Source organism: Macrosteles quadrilineatus, unplaced genomic scaffold, assembly GCF_028750875.1.
Source record: "Macrosteles quadrilineatus isolate MER2022 unplaced genomic scaffold, UCM_ALF_1.0 Scaffold_1__1_contigs__length_201487025, whole genome shotgun sequence".
Classification (NCBI taxonomy): domain Eukaryota; kingdom Metazoa; phylum Arthropoda; class Insecta; order Hemiptera; family Cicadellidae; genus Macrosteles; species Macrosteles quadrilineatus.
This window is the reverse complement of record NW_026542594.1, coordinates 110,050,791-110,075,984: the sequence shown is the minus strand read 5'-3', so window position 1 is coordinate 110,075,984 and position 25,194 is coordinate 110,050,791. Positions and strand designations below refer to the sequence as shown.

Sequence of the window (25,194 nt, the reverse complement as noted above, 5' to 3'; positions counted from 1 at the left end):
TACTATATTATTTAGTTACGTAATTCATCTTACAGAAGTTACAGAACTAGCAATAACCTTCAATGTAAGTTGTCAGCTCCATGACAAAGGAATACCACCATTGCCATAATATTGCCACGGCCAATCTGAAATCAATAGTTTATAAATATTCCTTATTGGCAGCAAAGGTCGTAAACTTAATTGTATTGAAAACTTCCACATCTACACCAGAACAGCCGAATAACCTAACTTAGTTATTAATCCAGACTAATTCATCAACCAACCTCGTTTTTGAGAAAATAATACAAATCAAACAGCATAAGCCTATGCATTGAGCAGCTAAGTTGGTACACGTGTTATCAGCTGTTCCAGTCGTCCACCTCCTCTTGCAGTGATAAGATAAATCTCGATCAGTCGGTCTTCAGTTTTTTAGCCTTGCACGTGCTTTAATGTTTTCGTGTCGTGTTGTGTTTTGTGTTGTATATGTACTATTTAGTATGAATAAGTGATGTAGTTTAGTGTACTACGACTACGCATCCGACGATGGAGTGATCTCCAAACAAGAGTGAGTGATATCACAACCCCTTGGCTTCGCTTCCATATTAAAGCATTGAATTGATCATAAACATTGCCAATGGTGTCATGGACAATTTTGAACTGACAAACACAATTCAGACAATCAATTCACTGATTTACATTGAACTGTCTGTTGTCGGCTTAAGCATTTCTTGGTTTTGAATATTGGTAAGGATATAGTTGTATCGTGTATCACTGTGGTCTATAAGTCCATGATCTTAGTCTTTAAAAGATGTTTAGTGTTGTACCCGTTACAATTGTTGGGGGACCATCCATAGATTAAATAGCTGATAGCATAAAGTGAGCAAAAATCTTTTTCCAAATGAGAAGGTGTCCAAACGCTACCAAAAAGGTGACAGAGAAGGTATTTTGTACATTTATCTTACTAATATTATAAATGTGAAAGTTTGGGTGTTTGTTTGTTTGTTTGAAGATCAATCACGCATTAACTACTGGACGGATTGGGCTGAAATTTAGCATGATGATAGCTTACATTCCCGATTAACATATAGGCATATTCTTATCTCAAAAATCCTTTCGGGCTCCGCCCCAGTGGCTCTGTAGTTCCCCATGTTAACCTTATGAGTACCTATTCATATTTAAAGGGAATAAAATAATTTAGTCAGCTGTTTCAAATAAAAAGGTTTGTTCTATGATATGCAAAAGCATTAACAAGTTATAGGATTTACCAACAGAGTGCAGGACAATTTTTTTTTGCATTTATGAAAACAGCTAATATAATTTGAACTAAGCATTAAAAACTGTGATACGCAATGAGAACTGTCAAAGAAGGATTGATTACAGTTATGTTTATGTTTTTAATTTTATGAATAGTTGGTGATATTTTGCGAATTTTTGATATTTTTTTAGTGGTAGAACATTATGGCTATGGTTGATGTGTAATACTATAGTATACCTTAAATATAAAGAAGCAAATGTTATCAAACTGTGTCCTTGCCCATTGCAAACAGAAAGCTTGAGCATAACTGCAATAAACATTTTATACTTATATGCCAACCCCGTACGAAGGACGGGTACTCTGCTAGTTAGGTATAAATCCAAGATCTGTATTTTTTTAATAAAGAAAAATTATAATTATAAGCTAAACATGCGAATCTAAAGATCATATAAAAATAAGTTACACAAAAAAATAAAATTTACAAAAATAAGCTGTAGTATTTAAAAGAAGTATCAAAATACATAAAATCCAACCACAGAACACTTTAGAAGTAGGTATATTTGGTTACAAAAACCGATCAACTTAAAAATATTTCAATTTTGGTAAAAATTTTAAAACACAAACATTTTAAAAGAGACGTTATAAATAAGTTCTTTTGGTAAAAATATAAAATTGAATTTCCATAAGGATGACATTGGAAGGGATTCTTGAGTGCAACCCTTTGGTAAAATCATTACGAATACTGTCAATTTTCCTATTAATTTGTAACCTGAATAACAAGTACAGTAAACCAAATTTCAGCCAAATGAGTCAGTGAGGGCTTTCTATTTTAAATGTTTACATTTATCATTATAAGGGAGTATTTTTAATCTATGGAGTTGCCGTCGTAAAGTAATAATGATAATGATTAAATATAAAATATTTTCCACAAAGTTGTTTTTTCAGACTTTAATAAAATAACTACAAAAATACCTTAAAATATATTTACTGGTATTTGATGTCAGGCTCTCCTTCCTCATCCATGTGGATATTCTGCATCTCTCTGACCCGTAAACTACAGTCCTCGTGTGTATAGCAAGGTTCGGTCTCAGTCCTGGAGAGGACCACTTTTGTGACAGGAGTGTACATGACTGGAGTCTCCCGGGGACTTCTTCCCCTCCACTCCTCTCTGTTGTAAACCTGATATAACAATAATAAGTAAACATAATTCAATTCCTATAAAATATTACAAAAGCTATGTTTAGACAAGGTGAATGGGCAGGCAGATCATCTGCACTGAGGTAACCAGCCTGCCTACTGGCCTCAAGTAAAGGCGGCTCAAGTTACTCTTTTACAAAAGATTTACCTAAAGCAAGAAATGTTAGCAAGAACAGCTACCAAAACTGATTCAAAGTATTGATTTATTATTTAAAATTCTCAGTGATTGTATTGTTGAGATCAGAGTTATTTTTTTTATATTTGAATTTATTTTACAATTTGTTCAATTCCATAACAATAAGAAAAATCTTATCAATGATTAACAGAGGTGGGTGGATGCAAGCACCTGTCCATCAATAACTCTTGCTATGATAGTTAATGAATTATTCATTTCAAACAAATAATCTGTATTTTAGGTCCAAACATGAACTACACTTTATACTCTGTTTACTCAGTCACTATTGTCCAGCATTTTAACAGCCAGACTGTTAAAATGGTTTTTGAGTTTTGCTTGATACTTATCACTTTTGATTTGTAATTTATTCTTTAGGTAACTGATAGCTAGTTTTGAAATATTTTCTGAAAGATTTTATTGTTTGTTATGAACCAGGGTGCACCCTGCAATAATTCTTCTTAGAGTCTTAGCCTGAAATTGTTCATGAATTTCAATGTTATAGATTTTCTCAAGGTCCCCCAAAGTTATGCCATACAAATAATTCAGTTTAATCATAGCTTTATTGAGCGGAGCGAGCGAAGCGAGCGAAGCTCTTATACGTCGACTTTTATGCATTTCGTAATACGCAAACTCCTCCTAGACGGCTGAATCAATCGTTTTCAAATTTTGCATGGTGATAAAGACCATATCGGTGAGTGCCAACATCTATATGGCGTTAAAAAAGTCTCTCAGGAATCCGTAGAAAAATGAAACTGAAAATCACATTTTCTTAACATTAGTCTTATGGGTTGCTAGGTAACCATGTTGGCTGAATTAAATAACAAGTAAAAAGTAAACAAAAGATTTGAAGTTTTAGCATGTGTTCATAATAAGCCAACTACCCACAGTATACTAGGAAATTACAAATACAGTACAAAAGGAAAAACATCACTTGTTAATATTGAGCAAAGATTATACTTAAGATTACTCGATACATTGTAGTCAAGGGTAGCAGTGCGAAGTCTAGGATCTGTTTATGACGAATACATTAAGGTATCTGCAATCCTAAAATGCTATGGGAAGGGAAGGAAACAGGTCCGTGACGTAGGAAGTAGTGAAGGAAGTAGTAAAGTCAATCATAAAATGTTATGGGAATAGAGGGAAACAGGTCCGTGAGGTAGGAAGTGATATGAAGGAAGTAGTAAATGCGAGCAGTCCGGAGTGTGAGGACTGTTTATGACGATAAGATTAGGGTATCTGCAATCCTAAAATGCTATGGGAAGGGAGGAAAACAGGTCCGCGACGTAGGAAGTGGTGAAGGAAGTAGTCAAGGCGAGTAGTCCGGAGTGCGGGAACTGTTTATGACGATTAGATTAAGGTATCTGCAATCCTTAAGTGCAATGGGAAGGGAGGGGAAACAGGTCCGCGACGTAGGAAGTGGTGAAGGAAGTAGTCAAGGCGAGCTGTCCGGAGTGTTGGAACTATTATGACGATAAGATAAGGGTATGGGCAATCCTAAAATGCTATGGGAAGGGAGGGAAAGAGGTCCGCGACGTAAGAAGTGGTGAAGGAAGTAGTCAAGGCGAGCTGTCAGGAGTGAGGGAACTGTTTATGGCGATTAGATAAGGGTATGGGCAATCCTAAAATGCTATGGGAAGGGAGGGAAACAGGTCCGTGACGTAAGAAGTGGCGAAGGAAGTAGTCAAGGCGAGCTGTCTGGAGCGTGGGAACTGTTTATGATGATTAGATTAAGGTATTTGCAATCCTAAAATGCTATGGAAAGGGAGGAAAATAGGTCCGCCACGTAGGAAGTGGTGAAGGAAGTAGTCTAGGCGAGTTGTCCGGAGTGTTGGAAATGTTTATGACAATTAGATTAAGGTATCAGCAAACCTAAAATGCTACGGGAAGGGAGGAAAACAGGTCCGCGACGTAGGAAGTGATGAAGGAAGTAGTCAAGGTGAGCTGTCCGGAGTGTGGGAACTGTTTATGACGATTAGATAAAGGTATTTGCAATCCTAAAATGCTATGGGAAGGGAGGGAAACAGGTCCGCGACGTAGGAAGTGGTGAAGGAAGTAGTCAAGGCGAGTAGTCCGGAGTGTGGGAACTGTTTATGACGATTAGATTAAGGTATCTGCAATCTTTAAATTCAATGGAATGGAGGGAAACAGGTCCATGACGTAGGAAATTGTGTAGGATGTAGATGTGTGGATTTATGTATCTCCAATACTACGGTGCTTTCAGAGTGAACTAATGATTTTCCCCGAGCAAAGCTCGGTCCCCAGGTACTATAATCAAATGACGACACTAGCTTGAGGTTCGTGACGTATGAAGAGGTCAAGGAAGTAGTAAAGGTGAACAGTCTGGAGTGTGGAAACTGTTTATGACGATTAGATTAGGGTATCTGCAATCCTAAAATGCTATGGGAAGGGAGGAAAACAGGTCCGCGACGTAGGAAGTGGTGAAGGAAGTAGTCAAGGCGAGTAGTCCGGAGTGTGGGAACTGTTTATGACGATTAGATTAAGGTATCTGCAATCTTTAAGTGCAATGGGAAGGGAGGGAAACAGGTCCGCGACGTAGGAAGTGGTGAAGGAAGTAGTCAAGGCGAGCTGTCCGGAGTGTTGGAACTATTATGACGATTAGATAAGGGTATGGGCAATCAAAAATGCTATGGGAAAGGGAGGGAAACAGGCCCGTGACGTAGGAAGTGGTGAAGGAAGTAGTCAAAGCGAGCTGTCCGGAGTGTGGGAACTGTTTATGACGATAAGATAAGGGTATCTGCAATCCTAAAATGCTATGGGAAGGGAGGAAAACAGGTCCGCGATGTGGGAAGTGGCGAAGGAAGTAGTAAAGGCGAGCTGTTCGGAGTGTGGGATCTGTTTATGACGATTAGATTCAGGTATCTGCAATCTTAAAATGCTATGGAAAGAGAGGGAAACAGATCCGGATTCGCAACGTAGGAACAGGTGAAAGAAGTAGTAAGGTGAGCAGTGTGGAGTGTGGGAACTGGAAACCGTTTGTAGCAGTTTTAATGTATCTGCAATGCTGAAATGCTATGAGAAGGGATGGAAGCATGCCCAAGACATAGGAAATTGTGAAAGAAGTAGTAAAGTCTAGCAGTACGGACAGTGGGGATGTTTGTTGCAATTAGATTAACGTATCTAAAATACTAAAATGCTATGGAAAGCGATGAATACAGGTCCACGACGTAAGTGGTGAAGGAAGTAGTAAAGGCTGGCAGTGCAGAGTGGGGGAACCGTTTGAGCAGATGGATAAGTGAATTTGTAATACTTAAATGCTATGAGAAAGGAAGGAAACAGGCCAATGACGTAGTAAATGGTGAAGGAAGTAGTAAGGTTAACAGCGCAGAGTGTGGGAACTGTCTTTGGCAATTACATTAATGTATCTGCAATCCTAAAATGCTATGGGAAGAGAGGGAAACAGGTCCACGACGTAGGGTGTGGTGAAGGAAGTAGTAAATGTGAGCAGTGTTGAATTTGGGAATGGATTAATGTATCTGCAATGCTAAAATGCTACGGGAAGAGACTGTAGACTGTAATATGTTAAAAATGATTACGAAGCACAAATCGATACATATTTTCGATACATGCAATCGTTTACAATCGAAATTTACAACTGAGTTGACAACAGCTGATTTTTACTCCATAGAGGCTAAAAACGATTTTTACTCCCTAAATATTAAAAATGCTACTTTAGACCCGCAGCGCATGCATGAAAAAATACTGTTTTTACTGCAGTAAGACAAAAACAATATAATATGAAACCTTGATGACTCCGCTCAATTTTGTGGATGCCTCTGCGAACGCCACCTAGTTGAGCGAAGCTCTTATACGTCGACTCTTATGCATTTCGTAATACGCAAACTCCTCCTACACGGCTGAATCAATCGTTTTCAAATTTTGTATGGTGATAGAGACCATATCGGTGAGTGCCAACATCTATATGGCGTTAAAAAAGTCTCTATGGAATCCGCCCCACTGGGAATCAAAGTTTCAATGTAATCCTTATGGAAGCAGTATTTGACACATAAACAAAGGTATATGATCAGCTGTTGACTTTTGAATGCAGTAGATAAAGAAATAGCTGATAGCATTATTCCACAGATATTAGAACAGAAACTGTATGGATCATAATCAAATGACAACACTACCTTGAGGCCCGTGACGTAGAAAGTGGTGAAGGAAGTAGTCAAGGCGAGCTGTCTGGAGTGTGGGAACTGTTTATGACGATTAGATTAAGGTATCTGCAATCCTAAAATGCTATTGGAAGGGAAGGAAACAGGTCCGCGACGTAGGAAGTGGTGAAGGAAGAGTAGTAAGCCAAAGTAGAGCCAAGGAAGAGGGGTTCCAGAGATTGTTGCTAAGTGCAGCCAGGGTAAAGTCCTGATGGATGGGCTAGTCAAACCAGGAGCGGGAATTTAATTCATATACAATCAAGCTGCTAAATCTCAGAAGAGACCTTTAATTTTGCTGGCTGGTACAAATGATTTATCTGTGAACTCTCCTCGTGTTGTTTATGATAAAATGGAAGGTGAATTGAAAAAACTTAGTAAAACCAGACCAGTATGTATAACAACCATCCCTACTCGTTACGGTAAATCTTCTGATGATGTCATACACTACAACATAGCTTTGGCAAATAACTACATCCGGGAGTTGGTTGCTCGTATTAACAACATACATATTATTGATTTTGACCTCTTTGATAGACAGCACTTCAAATGCCATGGTATGCACCTCGACAATAATGGAAAAAGGAAGCTTGCCTACTTGATGATTCAATTTGCAAGAAATGTATTTGAATGTACAACTGCAAAAGAAAATGAAGGCCAATTTCAATTGCTCACCACTGAAGAGGGGGCAGCTATTCCTAACAACAGTTTTGAGAAGACAAGATCTATTGAGGTGTCTGACTGTCATATGGCATCAAGAGATACTCCGGACCATCCGGCCACTGCTTCACACACTGATGAGAGCTTTTCCTCCGACAGCACCAGCAACTCTAAGAGCAGCCAACTACCTGTGGTGAATTCAGCTGTGTGTGAAGTTGTTGGGGGTGAAACGGTTGAGCTGGGGAAATGTGCAGTGGAATCAAGTGTGTGTGTCAAACGAGTCTGAGAGTTTTTTTTAATGTTAAGTCAGTCCATAGTAATTGTAACATAAAAAATTTTAGTTTGAATATTTTTCATCAAAATATTAGGGGACTAATGTCATCTTTGGATTCTTTGGAAATAACTTTATCTGAGCTAGATCCAAGCGTTGTTGTCTTGACAGAGCATAAAATGACGAATGATACAATAGAAAGACTCAATATTAATGGATACAGCCTTAGTGCTAGTTTTGGCCGAAAAAAGTCAAGGGGTGGAGGGGTTGTTATCCTAACTAAGCCATTCCTAAATTGTAAAACTATCATGCCACCAGAAATCCAAAATCTTATCTCAGAACAAATTTTTGAATGTTGTTTAATTGAAATACAAAAGGCTGTATCAAAGGATAAATTACTTTTAATTGGTTGTTATAGAAATCCTATCAAGCAAAACGAATCAGAGTTTATTAGAAGGTTTAACATTTTAATTGAAGTTCTCAACTTAAAGTACAAATACATAGTTTTTATCGGCGATATTAATATTGACATGCTTGACAAAAATTATAGAAATTGGAACAGTTTATTACATATTGTGAGAGCAAATGGATTTTCTTCATTAATTGACTTTCCAACTAGAATCACAGAATCTACTCAATCTACCATAGATAATATTTTTACTAATTTGGAACCTTATAATTACAGAGTAACAGGCATCAAAACTCAGTTGTCCGACCATGATGGTCAGATGCTGGAAATTTTAAATACTGTGACTAAACATTCTTCCCAAAAATGTTATTTTGAGTATAAAAGAAAATTCTCTGACTCACAAATTGACCAGTTTAAAAACTTACTTCAATGTGAGTCATGGGCAGATCTTTATGCCTCTCCAGTGGAAAATAAGTATAATCTATATATAAAGCCAAAAGTATCCATGAACTTTTGAGAAAACTACAAGTCACACCCCCATAAACCATATACTTAAAATGTTCGTCATGACGAGAAACCTTGCGCAAAATTATCCATTATTTCATAAATTGCCCTATAAGGTCGTAATTGCTTTCCAAAGGGAACTTTCCATTTACCTAATGTTAAAAATACCTCAGCTGTTATTATTTGTTTGTACTACCATTACTGTATTCTGCTTTGTTTATTTCAGCTTAACTTAACCAATCAATAGTTTTATTAATACTTATGTAGTAAAGGGGTGGAGCCCGTGGGTAACAGCTAGTAATATTTAATGAAACATTTTGTTATTACTTTAACATATGTTTTCCTAAATCTCTGTCAAGGCAGCACACACAGCCTAACTTAATTAGCAATGAGTTAAAAGAATAAAAACAAAAAAATTTTAATCTTAGTCACACAGCCCGAGAGTTTAAATGTAAAACTTTATAAAGTTAGGAAATTAAATAGGCCTAAAACATTCAGGTCAAAATTGAAGTATTTAAAAAAAGCAATATTACAAAACAAAAATTAACAAATCAAACAATGTAAATAGAACCTCTTGGTCTATTATAAATTCAGAAGTGGGAATATTATCTAAGAATGTACAAAACATTAATTTAAAAGTAGGTAATAAGTTGAATTCTGACTCTGTGTTTATTTGTAACAGTTTTATTGAATATTTTTCAAATGTAACTAGTATAATGTCTAACTTTGAACCAATGTCTGAGAATCAGGTAGACAATGAAATATTTCAGTTTAGTAAAAGGTTTCGATTCAGCTTTGTTAATGAGAATGAAATAGATATAATTATTAATAGTCTAAAGAACTCTTTTAGTATGGGCTATGATGTTCCTGTGGTTCTCCTGAAAAAAGTCAAGACATTTTTACTAAAACCAATCACCCACCTAGTTAATTCTTCTTTGATATCCGGTAAATTTCCTGATAAGCTAAAAATTACAAAATTAAAACCACTTTTTAAAAAGGGGGACAGGCAAATGGTGTCAAATTACCGACCTATAGCTTTGTTACCCTCTATATCTAAGATTTATGAAAAAGTAATTTATAATCAATTGGTAACATTTTTTGAAAATAACAATCTGTTTGACAACTTTCAACATGGGTTTCGCAGAGGTAAGTCAGTTATAACTGCGGCCACTGATTTTATTGAATCGGTCATTGATAGTTTGGATGGTAAATTTAAGGTAGCGGATTTGTTCTTAGACCTGCAAAAAGCATTTGATTCAATATCCCATGATATATTAATTTCAAGGCTTAGTACCTTGGGTATAGAGGGGACTACTTTAAATTTGCTTAAATCTTATCCCTCTCACAGAAAACAGATTGTTGAAATTATCTATCATAACCGTAAAAACTATAAAATTCCATATCAATCTTATACCACTGACTTAAAATATGGGGTTCCACAGGGATCCATTCTGGGGCCTCTTTTATTCATTATTTATTTAAGAGATTTTCCGCAACTTAGCAATTTAAGTAAACTCTGCTTGTATGTTGATAATACCAATTTGAAAATCATAGCCTCAACAAATGAAGAATTAGAAAGCAAAACAAAATCAGACATATGCGTTTTAAATGATTTTTTTTTACTCCCAAACTCTAAATCTCAATGTGGATAAAACAAGTATCAAATTTTCAAACTCGAACTACCAGAAATCAACGTCGACCGATTATTAAATTTAATAATAAAACCATTGAAGTTAAGGATAGTACTAAATTTTTAGGATTAGTAATAGATAAAAGACTAAATTGGAACTGTCATGTTGAAAAAGTACTTTCAAAAGTTTCTTCTGGATTATATGCCTTAACTAGATTAAAAAACTATTGTGAAATAGAAACTTTGAAGTTGGTTTACTTTTCATACATACATTCAGTGATTTCATTTGGGATTTCCCTTTATGGCTCAACCAATAAGAGAAACTTAAAATCTATATTAAGAATGCAAAAAAAAGCAATAAGAATAATTTATAACCTAGAACTTCTGTTAAGAGAATGTTTAAAACAGAAAATAATAACAGTTTTCGGTATGTATGTTTTTGAAACAGTGGTATCCGTTAAAAACAGATTTCATGAAATAGAGCTGGTTGGAAAGAAACATGATTATCTTACAAGAAATCGAGGCAAGTTAGCATTAAGTCTCATAAATTGCGCCTTTTTGAAAAAAAAACCAAATATGCCGAAACAAAATTCTATAATAAACTTCTAAAGGACATACAAGCAGAAGTAAATAAAAAAAATTAAAAACAAACTTAAGACATTTCTCATTAGCAGGGCTATTTATTCATTTGATGAACTGTAATTGACTTTTCTTTCCCTACTAATCAAAGTAAAGTATGTTTTAACTGTTAGTTTTATGTTCTTTTACAATTTTTCCCATTTACTATAAGCATGTATATTTTATTATAACTTATAAGAAATGTGACACTATTCATGTACCTATATATTTCTAATGTACTTGATGAATAAAGATAATTTGAATTGAATTGATTTGAATTAAAGGCGAGATGTTCGGGGTATGGGATCTGTTTATGACCATTAGATTAAGGTATTTGAAATCCTATGATGCTATGGGAAGGGAGGGAAACAGGTCCGTTACGTAGGAAGTGGTGAAGGAAGTAGTAAAGGCAACCAGTCCGGACTGTGGGAACTGTTTGTGACGATCAGATTAAGGTATCTACAATCCTAAAATGCTATGGGAAGGGAGGGAAACAGGTCCGCGATGTAGGAAGTGGTGAAGGAAGTAGTCAAGGCGAGCTGTCCGGAGTGTGGTAACTGTTTATGACGATTAGATTAAGGTATCTGCAATCCTAAAATGCTATGGAAAGGGAGGGAAACAGGTCCGTGACGTAGGAAGTGGTGAGGGAAGTAGTAAAGGTGAGTTGTTCAGAGTGTGGGATCTGTTTATGGCCAATAGATTAAGGTATCTGCATTCCTAAAATTCTATGGGAAGGGAGAAAAACGGGTCCGCGACGTAGGAAGTGGTGAAGGAAGTAGTCAAGGCGAGCTGTCTGGAGTGTGGGAACTGTTTATGGCGATTAGATTAAGGTATTTGCAGTCCTAAAATGCTATGGGAAGGGAGGGAAACAGGTCCGAGACGTAGGAAGTGCTGAAGGAAGTAGTCAAGGCGAGCTGTCCGGAGTGTGGGCACTGTTTACGACGCTTAGATTAAGGGTTCTGCAATCCTAAAATGCTATGGGAAGGGAGGGAAACAGGTCCGAGACGTAGGAAGTGCTGAAGGAAGTAGTCAAGGCGAGTGTGGGCACTGTTTACGACGCTTAGATTAAGGTATCTACAATCTAAAAATTCTATGGGAAAAGAGGGAAACAGGTCCGCGACGTAAGAAGATGTGAAGGAAGTAGTAAGGTGAGCAGTGTGTATCGTGGGAATTGGAAACCGTTTTTAGCAGATAGGGAGGGAGGGGGATGCAATGCTGAAATGGTATGAAAAGGGATGGAAGCATCCCCACGACATAGAAAGTTGTGAAAGAAGTAGTAAAGGCTAGCAGTGCGGAGTGTGGGGAATGTTTGTGGCAATTAGATTAAGGTATCTAAAATACAAAAATGCTATGGAAAGTGATGAAAACAGGTCCACGATGTAGGAAGTGGCTTAGGAAGTAGTAAAGTATGAGCATAGTGTGAGAACCGTCTGTGGCAGTTAGATTAATATATCTTTAATCCTAAAATGCTATGAGAAGGGAAGGAAACAGGCCCCACGACGTAGGAAATGGTGAAGAAGTAGTAAGGCTTGCAGTGCAGAGTGTGGGAACTCTTCAGAGTGTGGGAAAGCCTGCTGATCGGCGATTAATAGAAAATGTCGCCCAATGAGGAAATGTCTCCACTTCTTTAGAGATTCGACTATGGCTAGGGCTTCCTTCTCAATAGACGAATGACGTTTTTCATAATCTGTCAATGTTTTTGAAAATAAAGCGACAGGTCTACCCTTTTGACTTAAAGTGGCAGCGATAGCGAAGTCTGATGCATCTGTTTCCAAAACTAATGGAGAATTATCATCAATCACGGTGAGTATTTATTTTCCTATGTCTTGTTTAATTTGTATTAATGTATTTGCAATACTTAAATTGTGTGGTAAGGGAGGGAAACAGGTCCACGACGTTGAAAGTGGTGAAGGAAGTAGTAAATATTTAAATGCTATGGGAAGAGAGGGAAACATGTCCACGACGTAGGAGGTGGTGAAGGAAGTAGTATAGGTGAGCAGTTTTGAGTGTAGGAATGGATTAATGTATCTGCAATGCTAAAATGCTATGGGAAGAGACTGTAGACTGTAGGTTAAAATGATTACAAAGCACGAATCGATACATATTTCGATACATGCAATCGTTTACAATATAAATTTAAAACTGAGTTGACAACAGCTGATTTTTACTCCATAGAGGCTAAAAACAATTTTTACTCCCTAAAGAGTAAACATGCTACTTTAGTCCCGCAACGCATGCATTAAAAACGACTGTTTTTACTGCAGTATGACAAAAGCAATATAATATGAACCCTTGATGACTCCGCTCAATTTTGTGGATGCCTCTGCGAACGCCACCTAGTACAATAAAGATTTTGTTACCGGTACGCAATGATCTTCACAATTTGTATCTAGTAACATTGACTTTTGGATACTGAAGTAGTAATCCCATCTATATGGAACAACAAACTTCCATTATAGCTGTCATCAAACTATTATTATTTTTATTATTATTATCTATATCTATAAAAGAGGAACTATGTATGTATATACGTTATGGACTCCGAAACCCCTCGACAGATTGTAATGAAACTTTCAGGCATTATTTAGCATTATTCATGGATTTGTGTGAAGTTTTGGTGCAGATCCAACAAAAGGGCTCCGCCCCAGTGGCTCTAGAGTTTCCCATGTTAACCTTATTATGAGTATTCATATTTAAATGGAATTAAAGAATCTTAACAGCTGGCTCAACTGAACAATTGATTCTGTGAAGTTCAATAGCATTAAAAAGTAAATAGGTTTACCAACAGGGTGCAGCACTATTATTTTTTTAAATTTATGACAACAGCTAATTTGCAACCAAAAAGTGAGTGAGCGTAGCGAACGAACTTCAACCTGGAGGCGAGTTAGCGTAGCGAACGAGCTAACCTGAAGGCAAGTCAGCGCAGCGAACGAGCTCCAACCTAAAGGTGAGTAAGCGTAGCAAACGAACTTCAACCAGGACATGATTGAGCGATGCGAACGAGCTCATCTTGAAAATGAGTGAGCATTTGACATATAACCACATTAAGACAGGACAACGTCTGTCGGGCCAGCTAGTTATTATTAAAAAAGACCATAGTTAATTCTGTGAGTCATGAATTGTGCTAGTGTCTAAAATTACATTTGATATTTTTTTTTTAATTGTTGCTGAGATAGTTGACATGACATCAAAGATTACCATGAAGATTTAGATAGAGAGTTTACTATAGCTGAGATAAAACATGTGTTAAAAAAAGCTAAGGCAGAAAAGGCTCCTGGCTATGACAGAGTACCCTACGAATTCTTTAAGAACGCCCCAATCAACCTCTTAGAAAAATTAATGATAGTATATAACAAAATTTTAATTGACGAAACGGTTCCGAACTCTTTTAAAAGCTCCATTGTATTCCCGCTATTTAAGAAAGGAGATAAGGATAATGTAAACAACTACAGAGGGTTATCATTTATAGATTGTGTGTGTAAGATATTTACAGGGCTGATAAACAACAGACTATATACATGGGCGGTAGAACACAATAAATTGACAGAGTTTCAGGCTGGTTTTAGAAAAGATTATTCAACTACGGACAATATATTTAATTTATCATCAATGATCGAAATTAGTATTAATAGAAACAAAAAACTGTTTTGTTTTTTTGTGGATTTTTCCTCTGCCTTCGACACAATTGACAGAAAGTCGCTGATTTATAAATTATCATGTTTGGGAGTGTCGACAAAAATGTACTGTTTATGACGATTAGATTAAGGTATCTGCAATCCTAAAATGCTATGGAAAGGGAGGGAAACAGGTCCGTGACGTAGGAAGTGGTGAGGGAAGTAGTAAAGGTGAGTTGTTCAGAGTGTGGGATCTGTTTATGGCCAATAGATTAAGGTATCTGCATTCCTAAAATTCTATGGGAAGGGAGAAAAACGGGTCCGCGACGTAGGAAGTGGTGAAGGAAGTAGTCAAGGCGAGCTGTCTGGAGTGTGGGAACTGTTTATGGCGATTAGATTAAGGTATTTGCAGTCCTAAAATGCTATGGGAAGGGAGGGAAACAGGTCCGAGACGTAGGAAGTGCTGAAGGAAGTAGTCAAGGCGAGCTGTCCGGAGTGTGGGCACTGTTTACGACGCTTAGATTAAGGGTTCTGCAATCCTAAAATGCTATGGGAAGGGAGGGAAACAGGTCCGAGACGTAGGAAGTGCTGAAGGAAGTAGTCAAGGCGAGCTGTCCGGAGTGTGGGCACTGTTTACGACGCTTAGATTAAGGTATCTACAATCTAAAAATTCTATGGGAAAAGAGGGAAACAGGTCCGCGACGTAAGAAGATGTGAAGGAAGTAGTAAGGTGAGCAGTGTGTATCGTGGGAATTGGAAACCGTTTTTAGCAGATAGGGAGGGAGGGGGATGCAATGCTGAAATGGTATGAAAAGGGATGGAAGCATCCCCACGACATAGAAAGTTGTGAAAGAAGTAGTAAAGGCTAGCAGTGCGGAGTGTGGGGAATGTTTGTGGCAATTAGATTAAGGTATCTAAAATACAAAAATGCTATGGAAAGTGATGAAAACAGGTCCACGATGTAGGAAGTGGCTTAGGAAGTAGTAAAGTATGAGCATAGTGTGAGAACCGTCTGTGGCAGTTAGATTAATATATCTTTAATCCTAAAATGCTATGAGAAGGGAAGGAAACAGGCCCCACGACGTAGGAAATGGTGAAGAAGTAGTAAGGCTTGCAGTGCAGAGTGTGGGAACTCTTCAGAGTGTGGGAAAGCCTGCTGATCGGCGATTAATAGAAAATGTCGCCCAGTGAGGAAATGTCTCCACTTCTTTAGAGATTCGACTATGGCTAGGGCTTCCTTCTCAATAGACGAATGACGTTTTTCATAATCTGTCAATGTTTTTGAAAATAAAGCGACAGGTCTACCCTTTTGACTTAAAGTGGCAGCGATAGCGAAGTCTGATGCATCTGTTTCCAAAACTAATGGAGAATTATCATCAATCACGGTGAGTATTTATTTTCCTATGTCTTGTTTAATTTGTATTAATGTATTTGCAATACTTAAATTGTGTGGTAAGGGAGGGAAACAGGTCCACGACGTTGAAAGTGGTGAAGGAAGTAGTAAATATTTAAATGCTATGGGAAGAGAGGGAAACATGTCCACGACGTAGGAGGTGGTGAAGGAAGTAGTATAGGTGAGCAGTTTTGAGTGTAGGAATGGATTAATGTATCTGCAATGCTAAAATGCTATGGGAAGAGACTGTAGACTGTAGGTTAAAATGATTACAAAGCACGAATCGATACATATTTCGATACATGCAATCGTTTACAATATAAATTTAAAACTGAGTTGACAACAGCTGATTTTTACTCCATAGAGGCTAAAAACAATTTTTACTCCCTAAAGAGTAAACATGCTACTTTAGTCCCGCAACGCATGCATTAAAAACGACTGTTTTTACTGCAGTATGACAAAAGCAATATAATATGAACCCTTGATGACTCCGCTCAATTTTGTGGATGCCTCTGCGAACGCCACCTAGTACAATAAAAATTTTGTTACCGGTACGCAATGATCTTCACAATTTGTATCTAGTAACATTGACTTTTGGATACTGAAGTAGTAATCCCATCTATTTGGAACAACAAACTTCCATTATAGCTGTCATCAAACTATTATTATTTTTATTATTATTATCTATATCTATAAAAGAGGAACTATGTATGTATATACGTTATGGACTCCGAAACCCCTCGACAGATTGTAATGAAACTTTCAGGCATTATTTAGCATTATTCATGGATTTGTGTGAAGTTTTGGTGCAGATCCAACAAAAGGGCTCCGCCCCAGTGGCTCTAGAGTTTCCCATGTTAACCTTATTATGAGTATTCATATTTTAATGGAATTAAAGAATCTTAACAGCTGGCTCAACTGAACAATTGATTCTGTGAAGTTCAATAGCATTAAAAAGTAAATAGGTTTACCAACAGGGTGCAGCACTATTATTTTTTTAAATTTATGACAACAGCTAATTTGCAACCAAAAAGTGAGTGAGCGTAGCGAACGAACTTCAACCTGGAGGCGAGTTAGCGTAGCGAACGAGCTAACCTGAAGGCAAGTCAGCGCAGCGAACGAGCTCCAACCTAAAGGTGAGTAAGCGTAGCAAACGAACTTCAACCAGGACATGATTGAGCGATGCGAACGAGCTCATCTTGAAAATGAGTGAGCATTTGACATATAACCACATTAAGACAGGACAACGTCTGTCGGGCCAGCTAGTTATTATTAAAAAAGACCATAGTTAATTCTGTGAGTCATGAATTGTGCTATTGTCTAAAATTACATTTGATATTTTTTTTTTATTGTTGCTGAGATAGTTGACATGACATCAAAGATTACCATGAAGATTTAGATAGAGAGTTTACTATAGCTGAGATAAAACATGTGTTAAAAAAAGCTAAGGCAGAAAAGGCTCCTGGCTATGACAGAGTACCCTACGAATTCTTTAAGAACGCCCCAATCAACCTCTTAGAAAAATTAATGATAGTATATAACAAAATTTTAATTGACGAAACGGTTCCGAACTCTTTTAAAAGCTCCATTGTATTCCCGCTATTTAAGAAAGGAGATAAGGATAATGTAAACAACTACAGAGGGTTATCATTTATAGATTGTGTGTGTAAGATATTTACAGGGCTGATAAACAACAGACTATATACATGGGCGGTAGAACACAATAAATTGACAGAGTTTCAGGCTGGTTTTAGAAAAGATTATTCAACTACGGACAATATATTTAATTTATCATCAATGATCGAAATTAGTATTAATAGAAACAAAAAACTGTTTTGTTTTTTTGTGGATTTTTCCTCTGCCTTCGACACAATTGACAGAAAGTCGCTGATTTATAAATTATCATGTTTGGGAGTGTCGACAAAAATGTTAAACATTTTATCAGATTATTACGATGGCACGGTGGCGGGTGTGTGGTGCAAGGGCGGTGTCACTGAGTCGTTTGCTACTACAGCCGGTTTAAGACAAGGATGTATTCTGAGCCCTCTTATGTTCTCAATGTTCATAAATGATCTGCCAGATATCTTGGAAGGGGGGTGTAGTTTTGGTGGGTCCAGAGTTAATATCCTCATGTATGCAGACGATATTGTTCTCATGTCACCTACAGCCCAAGGACTACAGCACATGATTAAAAGACTCGAAAACTATTGTGACATGTGGAACCTGGTCGTAAACCTGAACAAATCCAAGGTCATGGTGTTTAGAAAAGGTGGCAGGCTAAGTGGAAACAATATATGGTGGTATAAAGGAGACCGTATAGAAGTAGTCAATGAATACAAATATCTAGGCATAACGTTTACATCTACATTATCATGGGAACATCATTTTAAAGAGAAAGCCAGGACTGCCAATTTAGCGTTAAATGTTGTGTGGGGGAACCTGATCACCAACAAAATGATACCAATTAACACTAAATATATTGTCTTCAACTCCATTATAAAATCAATTGTATGCTACGGAGCACAGGTATGGGGCTTTAAGGAGAGTAAATATGTCGAATCAATACATAAACAATTTATCAGGAAGTTGTTCCGTTTGCCCCGCAATACACCAAATTATGTGATTTATTTAGAGACCCTATCAGAAAAAATATACTTTTACACCATGAGTCAAAATTTAAACTACATTTTAAAGAATCTATCATCAGAACCAAACCGCCTGACAAAAATCTTAGCCGAACAAATTATAGACAAAAATATAGGCTGGAGCAGAGAATGGAGAGAGTTAGGCCTCAGTTGTGGGATTTTTATAGATTTTAGAATAGACAGGTTGGACAGACTGCAGTCACAGCTGATGAGTGTGGTTGAGGGGGTGAGGGGGAGGTGGCGGGCAGACTGTCTAGGCAGAGCCTGTACATCACTCTATCACCAACAATATCTGACCCTCGACCTTGACCTCGGCGACAGACATGTATTGTGCCAAACATCTGATATTAGCGTAATATCCTGGAGTATTAAAGCGAGAGCAGAACTTGTTGACCTTAATTTTAAACCTTGGATGACTAATAAAATCTTCACATGTTCATTGTGCAATCTGAATGAAATAGAATCCGTTTTTCACTTTGTGTCCGTTTGTCCAATATTAGGTAATATAAGGAAAAAATATTTTAATACACTTCTTTTAAGCAAATCTGATTTTGAAGAATATTTGAATGGTAGGGATTGGCGGATATTGGCGGGTTTCTTAAGAGAAGCCTGGCAGTACAGATGGGCACTGGTAGAAGAATTTAATTTTTAAATCAAACATTTCTCTTGTCTAAAAGTGCCTAAAATTAGTTGTATATTTCTTTCCTTTTAAAAAAAGTAAATAAAATAGTAATCTATTTGTTTTATTCTTTTTATTCCGTAAATTTAACTGTATTGTTGTTGTTCAAGTAGCTTATTATTATTTTCTCAGTGTCTATTGTATTATTTTGATTATTTGTTAGGTATATATATGTTGTGGTTGTTTTAAGTGTTATTGTAACTTTGCTGTGTTGCCAACCTGGCCGACGGCCCTTCCGGCCAATGCCTAAAGTGTTAATTTGGCAGATGCCCTGCGTGGTATCTGGAAATGTAAATAAAAGCAGCAATAAAGCACTTTTTCATTTCACTTTTTCATTTCATTTCATTTCAAAGATTACCACAAATTACAATAAACTGTCCTACCAGTTTGATTTGGTTAAAAGTCTGCATACAGTAGACTCCCTTCAGGACACCTTTTAACCGGACATCGGTTTAACCGGACTACACTCAGCAGAAATGACATCTCTTTAACCGGACTAGATCGGCAGGAAGTGGGTGGTACTGAAACAACTGTTCTCGTGGGAAAGACCAGTGATCACGTGTCGACGTGTCTAAATACAATGCTCCCCTAAATTAAGGTCAAATGCTGTATACAGTATACATTTAAACGGTCTGTTTTAACGAGTTTTTGGGGACGTCAGTTTAACCGGAAAAACTGTTACCCGGATTGGCCTCGGTCCCGAGGAGTCCGGATAAGAGGGAGTCTTACTTGACAGAAATCAGTAATTTACATCAGCAAAAACTGTTGGTGGTTCACTTCAACTACGTCCATTTGGATTTATAATCTGGAGACAACTTTAAGGGTGAGGTTCATAAGGTCCAAATTTCACAAAGTCCAATAATGGTTAAAATATTAATAAACATAGCGTTTCACAAGGTCCAAATTTCATAAGGTCCAACGGTTAAATTATTAATAAACAGAGCGTTTCACAAGGTCCAAATTTCACTAAGTCCAACGTTAAAATTAATATCAAATGAACAGAGCGTTTCACAAGGTCCAAATTTCATAAGGTCCAAAATTATGACATTCAAACAATCGCCGTTTCACAATGTCCAAATTTCACAAAGTCCAATGTTAAAATATCAAATAAACATAGCGTTTCACAAGGTCCAAATTTCACAAGGTCCAACGGTACAGTCTCGGCCAGAAGTCGCTGCAGAGGTTGCCGTGGTTCGGTATGTAGGCACTACACTACCTAGTGTTGTTGCCACGCGTCACAAAACATCATTGTGGGTCCGTAGATACGTTGTAAAGAGTGTAAAGTAGTGGTATTCACCCCCTCCGCAGCAAACCTGCAGACTAATCGATTTTCCATTTCCCTTATTTGATTTACACTAGAATATCTCCTTAAAATTATCACATTTATTCCCTATTTAAATAGCATTAGTTTAACAAGTACCGTACTTAGGTTTGCTGCAACAGGGAGTAATCAGTAATCAGTAGTTGGGCGCCGGCGGACGGTGCCTGCTATCTGACCGTGGCAACCACTGTAGAGACTTCTGGCCCAGACTGTACCGTTGGACCTTGTGAAATTTGGACCTTCTGAAACTCTCTGTTTATTTGATATTTTAACGTTGGACTTTGTGAAATTTGGACATTATGAAACAGTGGTTATTTGAATATTATAGTTTTGGACTTTATGAAATTTGGACCTTGTGAACCGCTCTGTTTATTTGATTTTTTAACATTGGACTTTGTGAAATTTGGACATTGTGAAACGGTGATTATTTGAATGTTATAGTTTTGGACTTTATGAAATTTGGACCTTGTGAAACGCTCTGTTTATTTAATATTATAACCGTTGGACTTTGTGAAATTTGGACTTTATGAAACGCTCCCAACTTTAACATGGGGATGGAATGTCTAGTTCTATCTATAGTCAAAGCTAGTGAATTAAGTTACAAATCTTCAATGCCATTTGCTGTCTCTTGCACTAGATGACTGTGAGTTCTCCAAAGTCTAATTAGACTAAATTTCAAGTTATTTTGAAGCGGAACACAAGTTTTGGTGCCGTTTTCATCGACATCCAAACGACAAATAAACTAATAAAAACTGTATTTTTATGTAGGCCTAGGTATACTTTTACAGCCTTTTAAATTAATAGTATTAATGCATTACCAGTATGCTAATCAAATGTCCCCTGGGGGACAGCAACAGAGATCCGTTTCCAACAAGTGTTTGGGCCGCGTCGGCCCGCTGCGGCACTCGGGACTCGGGAGTGGTAACAACGTTGGGTGAGGTGAGAGTGAGACAGAAATACAACTTAAACCATCGAAGTATATAACACAACTTCGATGTACTAAACAAGCGCTCTCTCTCACTCCTACTCCAAGAGAGGCTCACACACGGCTATTCAATGAGTTAGGTTTAGTACACGTAGCGCTCTTAGTGGCCAACGCTGAAACTAACACACTCGCAGCGCCTGTGAGCCGTTAGTACACCCTTAAAGATAGCCTCTAAAGGCTTATGATCCGATTTAATTATCAACACCTTGCATCCCTCATACATACTCATGAAACTTTTTGCAAGCATTCAGTATTGCAAATGTCTCTTTTTCAAGTTAACTGTAGTTCTGTTGTGATTGAGTACTCTTTGTATTAATATTATGATTAAATCAAGTCAAAACCATTATAATATTTAATTTAAGGTAAGTGCTTGCCTCTCCTTAGCTGAAATAAAATTATTCATTTTCTAATGCGATACGGATAAGTCGCCTTATATTCTTCCTAAAAGGTTATAAAAAGAACGTCTCGTCTCCCGCGGAAACAACCAAAATACATCTTGTCGTCATCTCTGAAATCATCATAAAAAAACTGAAAAATACCTCTGAAGGTCTTACTTTTAGTAACGGATTGCCTCCCAATACTTTTGTTTCGTATACGTTTACGACGCTTAAGTAAAAGTAAAATAAATAGTTCAGCTTCTTTACTTATTCACTCTGAGAAACTAAATGTACCGTATGTCTGTAAAAAATTCTGTCAGACGCGTGGCCTCGCCACACCTGTCGCTACCCCAAGCCACACCTGTGGCTACCCCAATCGAGTGGCCGCGCATAATAAGGCTCATAAATAAAACAAAAAGAATATCGTAATTAGAATTGAGTAAATATATCTAAAACTAAATTCCATATCCAAGATATAATTAAATTTATGTTTTCTGATTGAGCGATACTGTACAGTATATCTTTTTAACAGATTAAAACTATCAATATCTCAAGTGAAAGCCTTTGAAGTATTTTAAGACCAAGACATATGAAATAACTTAAATACAATTTGAGTAACGTATCATTGATTGCAGATAAGTACTAAAACGATTATAATTATTGTTGATTCGTGATTCAGCAGTGTGCTTTAGGTAGGATTATTAAGATCGGAATCTTAATTATCAGTAGCTCAAATGAAAGCTGGTATTTCACTTAAGGTTTTTAGACCAAAACATGTAGGGTAATGTAATTAGAATGCTGGAATACATCTTTAATTGAAGTGAAAAATCAAAAAAATCAAATTTATATTTTTTTTGTTGAGTAATACATTAGATAATTAATAATGATGCTTGATGACAAATATGTGCTTGCATAGCTTTATATACAGGGGCGCATTTTGTGCATAACTCGAAATATACGCAGGGCCGTGTTAAGGGTCAGTGGCGCCCTGGGCAAACCCAAAAGCAGCGCCCCCCCCTTATATATATATATCTATCTATATATATAATAGGCTAAGCCGTTTTTTGTTAATCAAACTCCTCTGTTATTATTCGCCCGATTTTGACGTTTGAGGTCTCAAAATAAAGGCTAAAACGTGTAGTTGTGCCCAACGATATTAGATTTTTTATAAAGTCGTTGGTAAGGGCGTCAGAGGCCCTTAAAGTCAGTTTTTTTCTCCATAATGATAACATGGGAGATAATTTTTATTTATAAAAACATATGTTTTTGGTTGAAAATAGTCAAAGTCTACTACATAAGAAATCTGTGTGTATTATACCTGTAAATGTATATTAAGTTTAATCATGTTTTGGATACCTTAAAGTGTACTCATAATGGATCATACTACTTTATTTTAATGTGAAGAATAGTAAAATTTAGTTGAGATTAAGTTACCATGATTTACAAAACTGTACTGTAACATTCAAAATCACAAATCTTTGACAATCATTAATTTGACATGAAACAGCTGAGTTTTTAAACAATATAGAGGTCAGTGGATTGCCAAGGCACAGATTGATTTTAAACAAGGGGGCAGTGTAGTTTTATTGATGAGGAATATCAATACACCAAAGAGCCTCATTAATGGAACAAGGCTCCAAGTGACCAAAATGGTTACCGGTAACAATTTAATAGAATGTGTGTGTTTGAAAGTCCTAACTAGAATAAGTGCGGGGGGACATATTTTGATTCCGAGAATAAAAATGTGCCTGTCGGAAACAAACTTAACATTTAAAATGGGAAGATGCCAATTTCCATAAGCTTTGTCATTTGCAATGACAATCAATAAAGCACAAGGGCAATCACTTAAAAGTAGTACTGTTCTTGCCCAGACCAGTTTTCAGTCATGGGCAACTATGTGTTGCTTTAAGTAGGGCTACATATTTGGTCGTGTACACCTATTCATCACGGAAAATTCTGACCAGGGTAATCTTCCTGAAGGTGATTTCACATATAAAAACTTAAGTAGTAAGTTAATTCAAGGAAGTACTGTTGTCAATAAAATAGGTTTTTTGTGTTTATTTTTAAAAGGGGTTTCTTCAAGAAGCATTTTTATGTTCTTCAAATATGCTACATATTGGTTTTATTAAAATGTTTTATTAAATGTGTTATAAAATCTTAAAATAACTATGAAATACTTGATAGCTTATTAATTTACTAAATATAAGACATATGGAGCTAGAAAATTGATGGACTGCTTTCCTTCTAAGGCTTCATTCATTACTGTATTTTATTTTCGACTCAGAGTCAATATATGACAGTATGAATTTGTTTTCTAAATTCATGTATGTATTTTTGCGGTGCGTTGAGCCCACTGAGCTATAATTCTAACTGGAGGTAGCACTGAATGTCAAAGATGCGTGTCGCCAGCCGCCATGTTTGCGTGAGGTGTGAGTTATAAGAAGCCATATTATTGCTATGGCTATTATTATACTTGGCTTAAAATACCTACTTTGTATGGTCGCCATTTCAAAGAAAATTATTAAAGTATTAAAAGTATTCAAGTATGACAAAAATACTCACTGCTATACCAACCTAGTTATAAGAAGCCATGTTATTGCTATGGTAAGAAAACTTACTGCTATACCAACCTAACAAAATCAGCGACTCGCTTTTGACAGACTTCTGCCATGGCAGTGCTACCTCCAGTTATAATTTTAGCTCAGTGGTTGAGCCGCACGGGTTCACTAGTATAACTATAAAGGTTTTGACCACAGCAGTGTAGGGTGGGGAAGAGGGAAGGGGGGTTGACTCATCAGTTTGCAGAAATCCACAGCAGGTGGGTTGGGGGTTGGGGTGAGTGCAATGAACTTGACAGTAGTTGCTATGCGAATGCCTCTTGCCCTGCGCCAATAGCTTAATGCACTACGCAGTGATTTGATTACTGTTCAGTACAGTACAGTGTGCAGTTCATTACACACGTATTGAACAAGATTCTACTAAGGAGTATGTTTTATCCATGGTTCTACTATAGGCCTATGCTACGTCAAAATGAATGCCGATGATTGATGGCAAATCTGTTGTGCGTCCATACCTTTAGTTTAAGGCCAAAATTATGAAAATCAATCGGGTAGAAGACCTTTAACCCGATTCGGAAAAGAAAAACCAATAATTCTTATAGAATGCAATAATTGGTTTACTAGTATGCGTAATATAAGCATACAAAACATGTGTCAATAATTTAACAGCTTATTATTATATTGTTATTTAATTGATTTTTCTTTGATTAATAATGTTGTTGTTAACAATTTGCATTTGTGTTTAAAGTGAGTTC

At 36.9% G+C, this 25,194-nt stretch overlaps 1 protein-coding gene across 4 annotated transcripts in view; it reads right to left on the bottom strand.

The window, feature by feature from the left end:
- Nucleotides 1-2,175: 2,175 nt before the first annotated feature.
- LOC128983160 (peptidoglycan-recognition protein SC1a-like) overlaps nucleotides 2,176-25,194 on the bottom strand; it is a 35,344-nt gene continuing 12,325 nt past the window's right edge. For all 4 annotated transcript variants that reach the window (XM_054402366.1, XM_054402349.1, XM_054402358.1 and 1 more), the window contains one exon: nucleotides 2,176-2,413. In XM_054402366.1, the coding sequence (XP_054258341.1) occupies nucleotides 2,322-2,413 (92 nt within the window). In that variant the 3' untranslated portion in view covers nucleotides 2,176-2,321. The remainder of the gene's footprint in view (nucleotides 2,414-25,194) is intronic.